Here is a 15,948-nt window from a genome sequence, read left to right on the forward strand (position 1 = left end):
CTCTTTCCATCGCCACCTGCTACTGTATAATCTATCTATGTATTTTTTCATACTACAATAAGTAGGTATTCATATGGACATCTTCCTAGTAACATAACTCATGGCAGTTAGTTTACTAATACGTTAGTAGAGATGTACTCATCAGCCAATATTTATACAACTTACTCCAAATCTATACTCTTATATATTCTACCTTCTGTACAGAACAATAGTGTCACCTCAAGTGTCTGTCCCCACCACTAACGCCCACAAGAAACACCCTTCTGTGTGCACTACTGAATGCTTCTCTGACACCGCAGTCCTGAAAACTGAAAGTCACCAAACAATCCCCCTTCAGCAAAGTCCAAAGTGTTCTTCTCTGGGGTGCAAATCACCTAGGGCAAAATTACTCAATTGGTGTCAACTGTGTGGTTAAGGGTTACGAAAGAAGGGTTAACAAGTCCCTACCCATGCCTTCATACAGTGAAGTTTCAACTGAGTTTTAGAAAACATAACAAAGAATTCCATCTAAACCATAAAACCTGTTTGCTACAGTTCAAATGATCAGATTTACTGAATGAACTACTTTAAGTGTAGAACTGTTGCTGCTTATCTCCAGTCTACAACACCGTAAACAGGGATGGTCGCATGCCAATCCTGCCTCATTGGGTGCTCATGGCCAGAGAAAGTACTTAAATGATCTTATAAACAGTATCTTTAAATAAACACATACTATTTTTAAAAACCAGATCTTAGGTTATCACTGTTCAGACTCCTTTAAGAAAATAATCTATACAAACACTTTTGGTGGAAATAGTTTAATTTTTAGGGTAAATGAACAGAACTCTTTGCAGGCTACTCCTGTTTCTGGGACTTTATCTCTCCCTTGGGAGCCTGGGATAGCACACCACCACCCTAACTTTTTAAAATCACGTGGGTGGCAATATGAAAGTGCTAGGAAACTGGCCTCTCAACTCACTGTTTTGATAGATTTCCTTAATTTTCAGTACCATTCATATTAAAATAAGAATGTAAGGGGCTGGAGAAATGGCTTAGAGGTTAAGAGCACTGACTGCTCTTCTGGAGGTCCTGAGTTCAATTCCCAGCAACCATATGGTGGCTCACAACCATCTGTAATAAGGTCTTGTGCCCTCTTCTGGTCATACATGCTGTATACATAATAAATAAATCTTTTTTAAAAATGAATGTAAAAAAAGCAGTATTAGCAATATATAAGAATTCTGATACTGAGAATGCAAACATTTTTATATCCCAACTATTATGGCTATCTTAAAATATCACTTAGAGAATAGGGTTTTTTTTATTATATCAGAGGACAGAATGCTTTAGTTTAATTTATTAATAAATATTTTTAACACTTTAATTCAACATAATTGATTTCTTTTGTTAACCTATATATTTTATGAACTGAAGTATTATTCAAAAAATGAAAGCTCTGGTGGCGCACGCCTTAAATCCCAGCACTCGGGAGGCAGAGACAGGAGGATCTCTGTGAGTTTGAGGCCAGCCTGGTCTACAGAGTGAGTTCCAGGAAAGGTGCAAAGCTACACAGAGAAACCCTGTCTTGAAAAACAAAAACAAACAAACAAAAAAAAGTATAAAAAAGAAAGAAAGCCCATAGGATTCACAAATACAACAACAACAACAACAAAACAAAAAAACAAGAATTACTCTGCAAAGAGAGATCTACCAAAACACAAGGACAAGCTATATAAGAAGCAAGTGTCACGTGATCCCCATGTGCTCTCACTGACCTGGTCTGACTAGCCAAGCTGTTCCCTGAAATAAAACATTAGGAAGAAGTTGAACTGGTTCATTATAAGCTTCTCAAACAACTCAAGAGAAAACTGCATTCAATTCAAAGTAGGTTTTAAAACTAACGTTTGTTATTGTGACTATTGGAGTCCACACCTGTCACAGAGGGACACTCCAATGTCTAAAAATGCAGTGATGCAGCAACTGATAAAATGAGGAAACCAGGAATTATTACGCTAATCTCTTTACGTGTGTGTGTGTGTGTGTGTGTGTGTGTGTGTGTGTGTGTGTGTGTGCGTGCGTGCATGTGTGTGTGTTTGGAATTTCATATATAACAGAACGACCAGTTCACAGACAGCAGGATTACTGGGTTTTATGAAGAGGAGGACATCCATATAACCAATTGCAAAGGGCAGCATCATACAAACTGCAAGCTTTTACTTTGATCTTCACACTAATAATTACCAGTCTCTCTTACAGCCTTAGTTACACCACATTTGCTAGCCACACTTGAAAAATAAAAAAAGAACTAGCTAGAAAAACAAAGATACAAAAGTTCAACAGGCAATCACAACTAAGGCTATTGTTGGGAAAGAGGGCAACTCTCACAGTCTGCCAAGAATATCATGTGCTATGTGGACATGTCTCAAAAAGTAGATGTCAATAAGACAGAAGGATTTGCTCAATTAGATGTACCTTGATCTAGTACAAGTCAAAGGCTACTGTAGTCATCAAGAAATGATTTGAAACACAAGTAAGAAGGGAGCTACAAACGCCTAAGCAATTTCAAACATTTAATAAAATCCCAGTAAGAAAGGTCTCATTATCTGCTTATCCTAACGTAGCATCTACACAGGATCTTTTATCTGATAATATGATAGCATAAGCAATCATTTGATGCAGACCTTACTTACATGATTGCTAAGATATCTATGTATCTACATATCATTTACCACTGTAAAGGATTAAAAAGACTGGGCTTCTTCTCGTTCAACTGTATTGAAAACCAGCTGACCAGCTACACAGAAAAAAGTCTGTCATCTAAACATGGCAGTCTACACTTGTAATTTCAGACCTGGGAAGGAGAGACAGAAGAACCCTGCATTCTGGGCAACATATCAACATCCTGTCTCAAAAACTACACATGGTTATCAGTACCATGGACACTAAAGGTCCCAGCAAAAGTACAAAACTGGCCAATGCTAACTTTCACAGCCTCCCTTTACATTCTGTATTTTATTATTAGGGGGAGGGGAGGCATATGCATGGTCCATATGTAGAAATCAGAAGACAGCTATGGAAAATGGGCCCCTCCCCCACAACAGCTCTTAGGGGATCAAACTTCAGTCACAGGCTTGCATAGTAAGTACTTTTATACAAAGAGCTCTATCACCAGCCCCATCCCTCCTTTTATATACTTATACCTCTGAAGTCCAGTGTCTTCAAGCTTCTCAAACTACTCTCTCTAAGGCTCTGTAATGCATTCATTTCTAGGGCACACGGGATTCCATTTTCCCATATTGAGGGAAAGCCAATTGATCTCAGTTTTAAATAACCCTAGCATAGGAACCAATCTATAGTTTTTGGATGACCAATTAGTCCTTACCAATACTAACCATTTCAAATAATAAAAACCAAAAGCAAATCCAAATAAGCAAATTACTTCAAGTAATTACTACTACATATTTACATAATTTGCACAAAGTAAAAGCAAAATCATATCCTTTATAATGTGTAAGATGCACTTCAATCTTCGATGTGTTTATCTGTCATCCCCATCAGGCGGGTATGAACATTAAAACTGGACACACACCTAAAAGCCTCATTCAGCAAGGTTGTCCTCACTTGGTAAGGCCTGCATCAAGTCCATTTAACTTCTATAACATGATTTTCTCAAGTGTTCCTAGCTTCTACTAATTAATATAGATATTCTCTACATGTCATTTATATCATTATACCATGCCCACATTAAAAATTATAGAAAATAATGATTCAGATTTTGATGCTGTAGATATCACTCTGTATACTGTGAATGTGTTGCTCTGATTAGTTAATAAATAAAATGTTGATTGGCCAGTAGCCAGGCAGGAAGTATAGGGGGGACAAGAAGAGAAGAGAATTCTAGGAAGAGTCAGCAGTCACCAGCCAGACACAGAGAAAGCAAGATGTGAAGGCAGAACTGAGAAAAGGTACCAAGCCACGTGGCTAAACATAAATAAGAATTATGGGTTAATTTAAGTGTAAGAGCTAGTCAATAGTTAGCCTGAGCTAATGGCTGAGCAGTTTTAATTAATATAAATCTCTGTGTGTTTATTTGGGTCCAAATGGCTGCAGGATTGGCTGGTGAGAGAGATTTGTCCTGATCATGGGCCAGTTGGGACACAGGAAAACTTCAGCTACATTTTGAGTCAAAAATATAAGATAAAATCATTCTGGCATGCTTTAATAAATGTATCAAACAACAATCCAGAAATGAGAATATTTTATTGTATTCATGACACTTGCAGTTATATATGTTGCATATCTTTTTGTCCTGTAGTATGAAGATTATGGAAAAGGAAGCAATACCTAGATTTCAAACCAAATAAACCTCTTAGTCCCAGCTTAATGTTTTTCTCATATACAGAAATAACAACTCCAAAATTATGAAATTTATAAGATGCCTATGAAACTGAATAAACTAATTTAAATTAAAATAATTAGAATAACAGGTACTAAATAATTATTACCTAATAATAAGTAGTATCAACATGAAATTTTAAAACATAAGGAATAAAGAAAATAATTGGAAAACTCCTTTAGAGCAGTGGTTCTCAACCTTCCTAATGCTGTGATCCTTTAATACAGTTCCTTGTGCTATAGTGACCCTCAATCATAAAATTATTTTCGTTGCTACTTCCTAACTGTAATTTTGCTACTGGTATGAATCATACTATAAATATCTAATACTCAGGATATATGATATGTGGCCCCTCATGATCCACAGGTTGGTAACTACTGCTTTGAAGAACCATAAGATACAAAAAGTTTGTAAATACAGTATAAGACTACTCAAAAACCACCACGTATAGGCAAGAGAGCAGCTACATTTTCAAACTGCTAGCAAAAATAATTTACAACTTAGAACCCTATACTAGCAAAACTATCAATCTAGGAATGAAGATTCAAAAATTTAACCACCAAGTGTGGGCACGTGTACTTGTAGGCACTGAGTGGACAGGCTGGGGTGAGAGATCGCCTGAGCCCAGGGGCCAGAAGAGGCCATCCTGGACAGCCTGGGAAGACCCCATCTCAAAAATAAACAAATGAAATAAAAACACTATCAGGTACATTTTTGAAAGTACCTCCATACATCATAATTAAGAAGATTCTGAAAGTTTTCAGTAAAATAAATACATCTGGAAAGAAAAACATGGGAAATATGACTCCCCCTGTGAGTTTTAAAAAAAAAAATCTCTAGTACAATGGTAAATAATGGATAACAAGTAATGGTAAAGAACCTCTAGGATAATGATAAATTGTCTTCTAGTCATACTAGAAAACTACACATAGCTTCACAAGCTTAGAAAATGTCCACTGTACAACAGCTTCAAGACAGGAAAGGATTGGCCACCTGATGTTCTCCACTGCACTGCCAGATGTGTCAGCAAGTTTTAATGACAAAACATGGAAGGCTGAAGGACAAAATAACCATTCTAGAGGGGAGAACAAGCTGCAGAAAACACAGGAACAAAATTCAGTCATCTACGCCACTCAGTCATGAGAAGTTTATAATACACACACAGCTAACACTGACACAGGGAGCCGGAAGAGGCCTTTAGCTGGAAGATGAACTTTGGCATCTGTACAGGGGTAGGCTGGCTGTAGAACTGAGATCTGTGTTCAGTTGTAAGTTTTATTCTACTCTGTGAACTTTAAGCATACTCATATGACTCTTTCAAAAATAGTAAAATGTAATTAAATAACAGTGATAAGCAGAAACATGATCCAAAAGACAACTCAAAGTTCCTAACTCCTATTTTCTCTGACTCTGAAGTACTTCAAGCAAAGGTAAGAGGGAGAAACACAAACTGTAGGTCTTCTTGCAGAATCCGCTCTCCTGGGAGGGCAGCAGAGGTGAAGGCCTCTAAATTAGTAGTCTCATATATAACTAAATTAGTAGTCTCATATATAACTCATGGAATGCTTTGTATTACTTTTCATCCTTTAAATGCTACACGTATGTATATGTGTATGTTCTTAAGATGTAAGCTCCAGGAATTCACTCACATCAACTATCAATTCCATGGAATAATGTGTGCTCTGCACCCTTCCAAGAGAAGCCAAATGCCTCATGTTTTATTATAAAAACTGAGTATGCCGGGCAGTGGTGGTGCACGCCTTTAATCCCAGCACTGGGGAAGTAGAGGCAGGTAGATCTCTGTGAGTTTAAGGCCAACTTGGTCTACCGAATGAGTTCCAGGACAGCCAGGACTGTCACACAGAGACTTTGTCTTAACACAAAACAAACAACAACAACAACAAATACTGAAAAAATCCCTGAGTAGTCAATATGTAACTTTTCCTAAACCACTCAAGAAGTAAAAGTGGCACAGGAATAGCCATATTCATGACTGAAAACCCCATTCTTCTACTACTCTAGCTTTCTATTTTTAACTCACTGAATAACTATTTTATTGTATGCTTTCTATGTTCTAGGATACTCCAGATGCTGAAAGTAAAGTTAATGGATAAAATAGAAGTCCTTGCCCTTTACAGTAATCTGTTCAACTGAGACAATATTGACATAATTATGCACACACCCCAATAATGGTGTAGGAAGGAAGGAGCTGGAGTGATGAGCAGAACAGTGAGCAGTATGGAGGCTGAGAGCCTTGAGGAAGCAGTGTCTAAGTGCGGAAAGACAAGAGGCAAACCAAAAGGCCAAGGGACTCTGATGGCAAGTTATTCAGCAAAACTGACTTTGTTCAAGGACAAGCAGGAGGTCACTGAGGTGAAATGCAGTGAGAAGACAAAGTATGAGAGAAGGAAGGTGACAGGTTATGGAGAATCTAACACACTACTTTAAGAAAATAAATACATTCTCTGCTTTTAATAGAAACCACTCACAAAAGGTCTGGTTTATAATGTGTCAAAGTCTTGTTATTGCAGTGTCAAGAACCGAGACAAGAATGGAAATAGAATCACCTAGAAAACACAGCAAAGTATGAGGTTAGCAGCCATACAACATGGAGGTCTCCAACCACACATGGCTAAAAGACACACAAGATGTTGAAGACAGAAGAAAACACAAAGTATTATTTCTGCACTATGTGGTATTTATACTGTTCTTAAAAAACAACTGAAATTATTATTTCCACCAGGTTATAAATACAGAGCAACTATAAAATTTTAAATTATAAGTGTCGTTTCATGATATTTCTACCTGGCAGTGCTGCTCTATATGGTAACTTACACTAGAGTTTTAAAAAGGCACAATGGTCAAAAGTACTGGACTGGAGGGACATTTTAAAAGTAGAATCTAAATAACTTGTTGACCTAATGAAATGTAGGTAAGAAAAGAACTAAAAGCACAATGATCCAAAAATTGGGACTGAGTAGTTCAGGAAATGACAGTTAGTGTGGTGATATTGTGTTCCCCAAAATATTGTGCACCCTAATAAATTTATCTGGGGTCAGAGAACAGAACAGCCACTAGACAGACATAAAGGCCAGAAAATGGTGGCACACACACACCTTTAATCCTAGCCTTCTGGAGGCAGAAATCCATCCGGATCTTTTCGAGTTCAAAGCCACACTGGAAACAGCTAGGTGTGGTAACAAGAGCCTTTAATCCAGGAAGTGATGGCAAGAAGCAGAAAGGTATATAAGGCGTGAAGACCAGGAACCAGAGCTAGTTAAGCTTTTAGACTTTGGAGCAGCAGTTCAGCTGAGATTCATTCTGGAGGCTTCCAGTTTGAGGAAATAGGATCAGCTGAGGAATTGGCAAGATTCGTGCTACCAGTAGTACTATCAGGATGGTGTGTGAGTCCAGACTGAAACTCAAATTCTATTTAGATGACCTCTGAGCCACCCTGTTAGGTTTCCCAATGCACATGTCAAGTCTTGATCTCAGAAGAAAATGAATGAATGAACAAACGAACGAACGAATGAATGAACAAACCTTGTTCTCACGCAGTATGTGCAAATGGCCTAGCCTGCAGGTGCATAATGTCTAGCCCGAGAAGCTGGACGTAGTAACAGCCTACTGCTCTCTAAATAGCACATAATCCACAAGTACTGAGTACTGACAACATGATGTCAGAAGCATATATATTAGAGTCATCTGTGACCCAAAATTCTACTAATACTAAACATCTGAGGAAACATAAATTTGCAGCACAAATGTTTTAACCAAACAGCCCCAAAATTAAATGCTGGCTACCACCAAACTAAAATGTGATACTCAACAAGATTTTAAATTTCTCTATCCATCAGGTTAATTGCCTAGAATATGAGGGTTATATTTTGTAAGGTAATTAACATTACACCTGGCACACAGGTATAGCTTATTACATATATGACAATTATTTATAAAACTGTGCTGTAAGAAGTGGAAAAAGTGATAAATATACGTAAGATTTTTAAAGTTTCATTCTAGTTCTACTTTAATATTAGAATATATAGTATTTTATCTCAGCATTCACAAAAATTGTGTATCTTACCTGTAAGTAGTGTTTGGAACATAGACATCCCTGGCAGGAAATTCGAGAATTTCTCTGGTGGGCCTGACTCGGCTGTCAGGGTAAAGCTTCACCTGAAGCAGCTCTGGGGTTAGGCAATAATGGGGATTTTCAGGTGCAGGAGAAATGTCTATCTTCAGCTGAGCTGCAGGAAATACATTGCAAAGTCAATGTGAACATAAATGCTCTGTGGCTACCCTTGGGTCTGAAGTGCCTCCCAAAGACTCCTCAACTAGGGCATGGCAGAGATTTGAGGAGGTAGGGCCTAGCGGAAGGAAGTTCCATCACCAGAAGTGTGCCCCTGAGAAGCAGCTGCTGGTCCTTCCATCTACTTCCAGGCACCATAAACTAAGCAGCTTTGCTTCACCCAGTGCAGTTTCACCCAAGTGTTCGGCTCTAGGATAGGCCCCAAAACAAAGTGCTCCCCCAAGGCTGGAAGCTCTGAAAAGTGAGCCAAAGCATCCCTCCTTCTAAGTTGACCAATTTTAGGTAATTTATTCTCATTTGAAGCAATCTGCCATAGCAACAGAATGTTTACTAACACAGGTAATATGTTCCTAGTAGGACTTTGGTATTATTTTATAAAAATCTGTGATGAGCAGTATAGAAATCAAATTATTAAGAACTTAGATTTTGAAATCACTCCAGTTTATCAAGATTCAGCTGTTAAAATTACTTATCCGGTTGGGGATTTAGCTCAGTGGTAAAGCACTTGCCTAGCAAGCACAAGGCCCTGGGTTCAATCCTCAGCTTTAAAACCAAAAAAAGACTTATCCATGCATTAGTGCATGTAAAATAGTAATGCTATCTGAATGAATGGGAAGTGAAGAGTTCAAGAACAAAACAGCAAGTTGGGTGTGTTGATGCACACCTTCAATCCCAGCACTCAAGAAGCAGAGGCAGGTAGATCTCAGAGGACAGCCAGGTCTACAGGGCAAGTTCCAGGATAGCCAGGGCTACCCAGAGAACCCTGAGTAGTCAAAAAACGAGAACAGATAGGCTCTAGCACAGAACTAACCAAACTTTCAAAAGGAAGTGACTTGATTTTTAGCTCTTCTTCCCACAGATGTTAACATCTGGCTTAGCAGACTCCTGGTCAGTTCTATTCTAGACTGTTTGTTCTAATAGTGACAGTGACCTGTTTCTGAATATTTACTGTTCAACATGCACTTTAAGTCACAATTATAATTCATCATTCTCATTTTAGAGCTCATTTAATAATGGTTCTGAATTCTGAATCCAAATTGTTGGCCCACATTGCAGTGAGACGAAAAACACTGACATGCATTGAGCACAGGAAGGAGTGTGGTCCAGACAGACGGGAAAGGGTTACATGATGGCAAATAGCTATTGGTGGCAACTACCATATCACTCAAAACCTGAAAATACCTGTAATTGGTCTCAGCCTCCGTAAGACAGAAGATGGCCTTCTCATATCAGCAAGGAACTTGTACAGATCTTCATCGCTTAAGCGGTCTCCTTCCTGATTTCAATGATACCAAGAAAAAGTACTTAATAAAACAAAAGTAGGAAATGGGAAATAAATTTTTAGTGTTTGCAAATAAGCAATGACTTTGGCATATAGTGCTGTCAGAGTGTAAGATTAACGTAGTTATTAAATATCTTCCCTACCTGTCTCTTGTTTTCAAACCTGACATGTATAATGCTACCAACCATTTTAACTTATGTACATAGTCATGATCTATGACTTAGCCCATGAAGTGTCATAGGGCATCTAGTATACAGACAACCAATACAAATCAAAGGTAGGTGTAAAAGAACTAAGAATGCAGACAAAAAAGAACCAAAGAAGACAAACACAAGCACACAGGACAATTACATGTGCCATGATTTAGATCATCTATTTTAACTTGATATGCCAAAACATCTCAAATGCAGAATCTTCAGATAGGTTACATTTTCACAAAAATAAATAACAAATATAATGAGGTGAGGAAAAGCACAACTGTCCTGATGTGAAGACCAGAGAGAGAACTCCAGATGACCATAACTGATGATGAAAAAGCAGAGGGAGAGAGAGAGAAAGAAACACCAAATTGTGTTTATTTTTTCCTTCAACTACAACAGTTAGGTTGATTTTAATAGTTTATTAGAAAGTAAATCTTTACCTGCTTGTTTAATGTGCTTTACTGTCATGTCTGAGTATTGCCTGGACTGTAAGTGATTGGGACATATTTCAGTCTCTTAGGTTCTCTGCCGGCTCCCATTTTTACAGCATGGGAAACAGAACTCCCTTGTGCCATTACTTGGGGAAATGATTTCAGTGTCTAAACAGTGTCTATTTTGGATGACTACCTCTAAAATAGTTCTTTTACTGAGTTACATGTAGAAAATATAGCTTTATAAAATAAAATTCAAGCCAGGAGGTGGTGGCGCACACCTTTAATCCCAGCACTTGGGAAGCAGAGGCAGGCAGATCTCTGAGTTCGCGGCCAGCCTGATCTACAGACAGTTCCAGGACAACCATACACAGAGAAACCCTATCTAGAAAAATCAAAAAATAAAAGGCAGGGGCCTTATATGATTAATTAATTTAAAATTTCCATTAGCTGCTAAAACAGTATATTCTCTTTACTAAGCACAGAATATAGATCTTCATTCTTTATTCATTAAGACACTCAAGGTTATCTCTAGACTTACTTTTATTTACTTAGTGCATTAAATTATATTACTAGCCCCATTCCTTTGTTTGGTTTTTGTTTTTGTTTTTTTGAGACAGAGTTTGTGTAGCCCTGGCTGTCCTGGAACTTGCTCTGTAGAACAGGCTGCCCTCAAACTCAGAGACCCACCTGCCTCTGCCTCCTGAGTGCTCGGATTAAATGCCTTCACCACCCACGCCCAGGTAGCCCCCACTCTTTAGTGATGACTGCCTTTTACTGGGTAGACAAAATCTCCTTCCCATGCTTAGCGATGTACCTCCCTCTCGTTACTGAGCAAATACCCAAACTGAGACCTATACAACATTCACACAACCCAGCTCACCCTCTCTTGAATTTCTGCCTCTACTAGAGGATGGAAAAGACGACTTTTCCTAGAAACCAATCTAGATCAGCTGATCAGCCAACTTCTGAACATGGGAACGAGCTGAGCTCACTAGAGTGGTCAAGCTGACACTCTCCACATGATTGCTTGTTTAATACTGTGTACTCCTGAGGCAAAACAATATTACTAATGTATAAAACAAATGTCTTTACGACCACTGTATGGATTTACTTTTGTTTTAAAGCCTCTGTATATTTCTAATAACTTTGGTTGACACTTTGGGAACCTTACATGATTAATTATACCACTACAGCTACAGAGAGTAATTGGTCATAAGATGGGGGTGGAGCTTAATCTCATTTATTGTTTGAATTCTACTTTGGTAAATAAAACTACAGTCTCTGCTTTTTACTTAATTTGTATTTCTGTGATATATAATTTTCTAGCTATTTAAAAATACTTATAAAAATAATACATATTTATAGCTAAATATTTTCAGTAAAGAACATCAACTGCAAAGCTTTACACTGCCGTGTTTCAAGCAATCATTTATTTTTAACTTTTTATGACCATTTTGCGCAGTATCCGACTGCTAGTACTAAAACCAAAACCAACTAGAGTGTGACCATCCAACCGAATGATTATAGATCAGAATGATGAACTCCAATTTCAAAATACATAGATAAATAAAGATATAACCAAAATTGAGGAGCTAAAAATGTTTAACCTACAAAAACATTATATGACATACACATGCAATAAAACATTAAATTTTACCATTAATGTGGACTACCTGTTATGTTTTATATCTGTTAAATAATACTTTAATGGAAAGCTATTTTTAGGGGTTGGAAAGATGACTCAGTGGCTTAGAAGACTTACAAAAGGACTCAGGTTCAATTCCCAGCATCCATATGGTGGCTGAAGACCACCTGTAATTCCAGTTTCAGAAGATCTGATACCCTTTCCTGGCCTTCACTGGTACCACGCACATATGTACACACAGGCCAAACACTCATACATATAAAATAAATCCTAAAAAAATTAAAGTTACTTTTTAAATGTAATTTTGTTAAACAGCAAATGCTCAGAAACTATTAACTGAGTAAGTAGAAATGGGGTGGACGGCTTGCTCAGTGAACGCTACAGTACCAGTTCACTGAAGAGCTGACTACAGTGTCAACAGGAAGGACGTGACATTGCAGCCAAGCAGGTGGCGGAGGGAACTGTCCATCTGTAAGGTGGTCACACGGTTACTCGGTCCCTGGGTCTGGCCAAGCACTTTCTCACATCTCCACCTCTGTCCACAGTACAAAGCCCTTGGACTGAAGGCTCTCCTCACTCGTCCCCTCCATCCACTCTCTCAGAGTTGTGGGCAGACCAGAGCTTCAGGGGGACTTTACCAACTCAAAGCACAAACATTCTGCTCCTATCCTCTTACAACACACCATAGGTCACGGTTTGCTCCTTCCACTCAGAATAACACCTCAGAAGGAGGGACACAGAGATAATTCTTAGCATTTTCTTTAATCTGCCCCAAAATTTATGGTTGGTATACCTCACTAGTCTGTCACACTAATAAGAATTATCTTCTCATTCTTCCATAATCTTGGGTCATCTGGTCACATAAAACACATTTTTTTTTTTTTTAAATCATGATTCACAATATAAAATCCATTTGGCTGGGTGGCAGTGGCGTACGCCTCTAATCCCAGCACTTGGGAGGCAGAGGCAGGTGGATCTCTGTGAGTTTGATGCCAGCCTGGTCTATAGAGTGAGATCCAGGACAGGCACCAAAATTTCAGCAAAAAACCCTGTCTCGAAAAACCAAAACCAAAACCAAACAAAACACATTTGACATCAAAACCCAATGTATATAGAACATATACAAGTGCATTCACATAAAACCAGAGGGAACAGGAGGGCTGTGAAGTAATATTTAAATTAAATATATGAAATGCACTTTTTTTAGATTTTTTAAATTCTACTTTTAAGTTGTGTGTTATCTACTAAATTGATTTCCATGAAATGACATGTGAAAAACACTTGATTCGCTTTGAAGTAGATAGAATATCTGTGAGAATAAAATGTCTTCGTTGAAAAAAATATATATTGGTTGCTCAACTTTACCTCCATAACACTAAGTTTTAGCACAAAATGGGGCCTGGAAATTCTATCCCATGAACCATAGGTAAGATAGCTAAGGTCAGAAAATGCTAGGTGAGGAAGCACATAATCCCTCTGGAAATTCACAAGCTAGCAGTGTTTAAGAAAAGGCCCTGGGGGCTAGAGCTGGCTCAGCCATGCTCTATTCTTGCGGAGGACCCGAGTTCAGTTCCTAACACCCATAATCTGGTGACTCACAACCACCTCTAACTGTGGCTCCAGAGCAATCTGATGTCTCTGGCCTCTGCAACCACCTGCCCACATGCCCAGACACAGAGACACATGTGCATATACAGAATTAAAGATAATAACAATTAAAATAAATAAGTTCACTATTGCAACTGGATAATATATAGGTGTGAGAGACAACTTTTGATGCATTAAAAATGTCAATGCAAACATTTAAATAAGGTAAGTGCTAAAACAGGTACAATGTCAACTACTTCATAGTCTTACTAGTTTTTACTCATATTCATTTTTAGTCTCAAAGTTGTTAGAAGTCCTTGGTGTTACGGCATGGACATACACAGAAGAGTTACCCCTCTCCCGAACGGAAGTGAGGCCCTGTACTAACACCTCCCCAGAACCCTACAGAACAGAACGTACCTGCTTAAAGAAGTTTGCCACCGTGAGGGTGGCAGGCCGAAAGCTGGTCAAGTTGCAAGCATCATCCCCACTGGTCGTCCTTTCCAGAGACCGTCTACCAACAAGACTAGAGTTCCTCCTCTCTGACCAAGAACCTTTGCGCTCTGCCAAGGAGGAGAAAAGACTGTCAGTTCCATAAATGTCAAACTGTTTTAACTAACTTTCCCAACCTGAGAAACAATCCATTCGTGCTAAAAGCTGTGTTTTCCTCAGCTTACAGGTTACACTAGAAGGATTCAGCTCTGAGGAAAGGAGTAAGAAAGAGTTCCGACTGAGTCTTCTGCCTCACTTCTACAATCTCGCCCATACAGAGGCTCTGGCCTATCATGATCTAACTGTATGACCAACGATGTAGTCAATCAGCTACAGAGAACTATGCCCCATGATGAAGTACCCACCAAAGCGAACTGTAATTAGTGGTCTCTCAGCCTCAGCATTTGAGCTGGAAACAAATCCAAAAGACAAGGTGCAAGTTCAAAGATTTGGCAGGATAATACCCCTCCACCCCGCTACCACTCCTCCCCGCAAACGTATGCTGCTGGAATGCAAATTCAAGGCCTAACACATATACAAAATAATCCCATTTTTGTGAAGTAAAAGAACAACAATATTAAAGATTAACACGGAAAGAAGACTTTTAAAAAATATGTAAGCCATGTGGTCTAAGGACAGTTATACCACACTCTACTAAAAAGCAGAATACACACCATTCTCCAAGACATAAGACAATATATGAAAAGACCAAAGGATAAAAACAAAGTATTTCCCAAAAACTGGATAATTAAACTATAAATTAACAACAAAAGAATAATAGGGAATTCACAAATATGCATAAGTGAAAAAACTCCCATTTCCTAAACATTACTAGGAAATTAGAAAGTAAGAAGTACTGAGATGCAGCACACCAAAACATGTGTACCAGACACTGCGACAGCAGGGCTCTAGGGGAGGTGATGGCCAGAAATGCTTGCAATCAAAACAAGTATCTGATCCTGACATGGCGGCACAGGTTGGCAATCCCAGGGCTTGGAAGACAAGGTGGGGAACTGCAAATTCAAGGCTGTTAGTCTATGCTAACAGCAAGACTCAAATTTAAAATAAAGAAGACAAACTCTCAAACCAGTGATTTCATCTCACACTTTAAGGAACTACGTGTTTAAGGAAGCTGGGTGTGACTCCCCATGTCTCCATGACAACATGTCATGAGGATCACTATGTACTGAAACCTTTTTCCGAATGAGAAACAAAACCCAAAGAAAACAGAAAGCGACAAAAGGACACTGGGAATGAGTAAACGAGAGACTAGAAAAATAATGTCAACACACAAACCTTTAGCTAAACTGAAGGAAAAACACAAAGCACTAAAATTGCTATATTCATGAATCAAAGTGATATCACTAGATTTTACAAGTAGAAATGGTTATATAATAATGAAACAAGCAACTACAGAAAAATACTTCGATAACAAGGGGAAAACCCCCATTTAAAGTCAAGCACTGATAAAATTAAAAAACATTTAAATAATGGCCAAAGTATGTAAATATGTACTCTCCAAAGAAGACTACAACAAGCAGACACACATTTAATGTCATTAGCTATCAGGGAAGGAAAATCCAATCCAGAATGAGATGCCATTTCACCTACACTAGGATGCTAT

The 15,948-nt window shown here is 38.4% G+C and overlaps 1 protein-coding gene across 11 annotated transcripts in view; it reads right to left on the minus strand.

Annotated features, from left to right (window-relative positions):
• Dock7 (dedicator of cytokinesis 7) overlaps positions 1-15,948 on the minus strand; it is a 186,940-nt gene that overhangs the window by 111,067 nt on the left and 59,925 nt on the right. For all 11 annotated transcript variants that reach the window (XM_036180182.1, XM_036180187.1, XM_036180185.1 and 8 more), the window contains exons 12-14: positions 14,253-14,395; positions 9,867-9,960; positions 8,460-8,622 (exon numbers count right to left, since the gene is read on the minus strand). In XM_036180182.1, coding sequence (XP_036036075.1) covers positions 8,460-8,622; positions 9,867-9,960; positions 14,253-14,395 — 400 coding nt within the window. The remainder of the gene's footprint in view (positions 1-8,459; positions 8,623-9,866; positions 9,961-14,252; positions 14,396-15,948) is intronic.

This window comes from Onychomys torridus, chromosome 2 (assembly GCF_903995425.1).
Source record: "Onychomys torridus chromosome 2, mOncTor1.1, whole genome shotgun sequence".
Taxonomy (NCBI): Eukaryota; Metazoa; Chordata; class Mammalia; order Rodentia; family Cricetidae; genus Onychomys; species Onychomys torridus.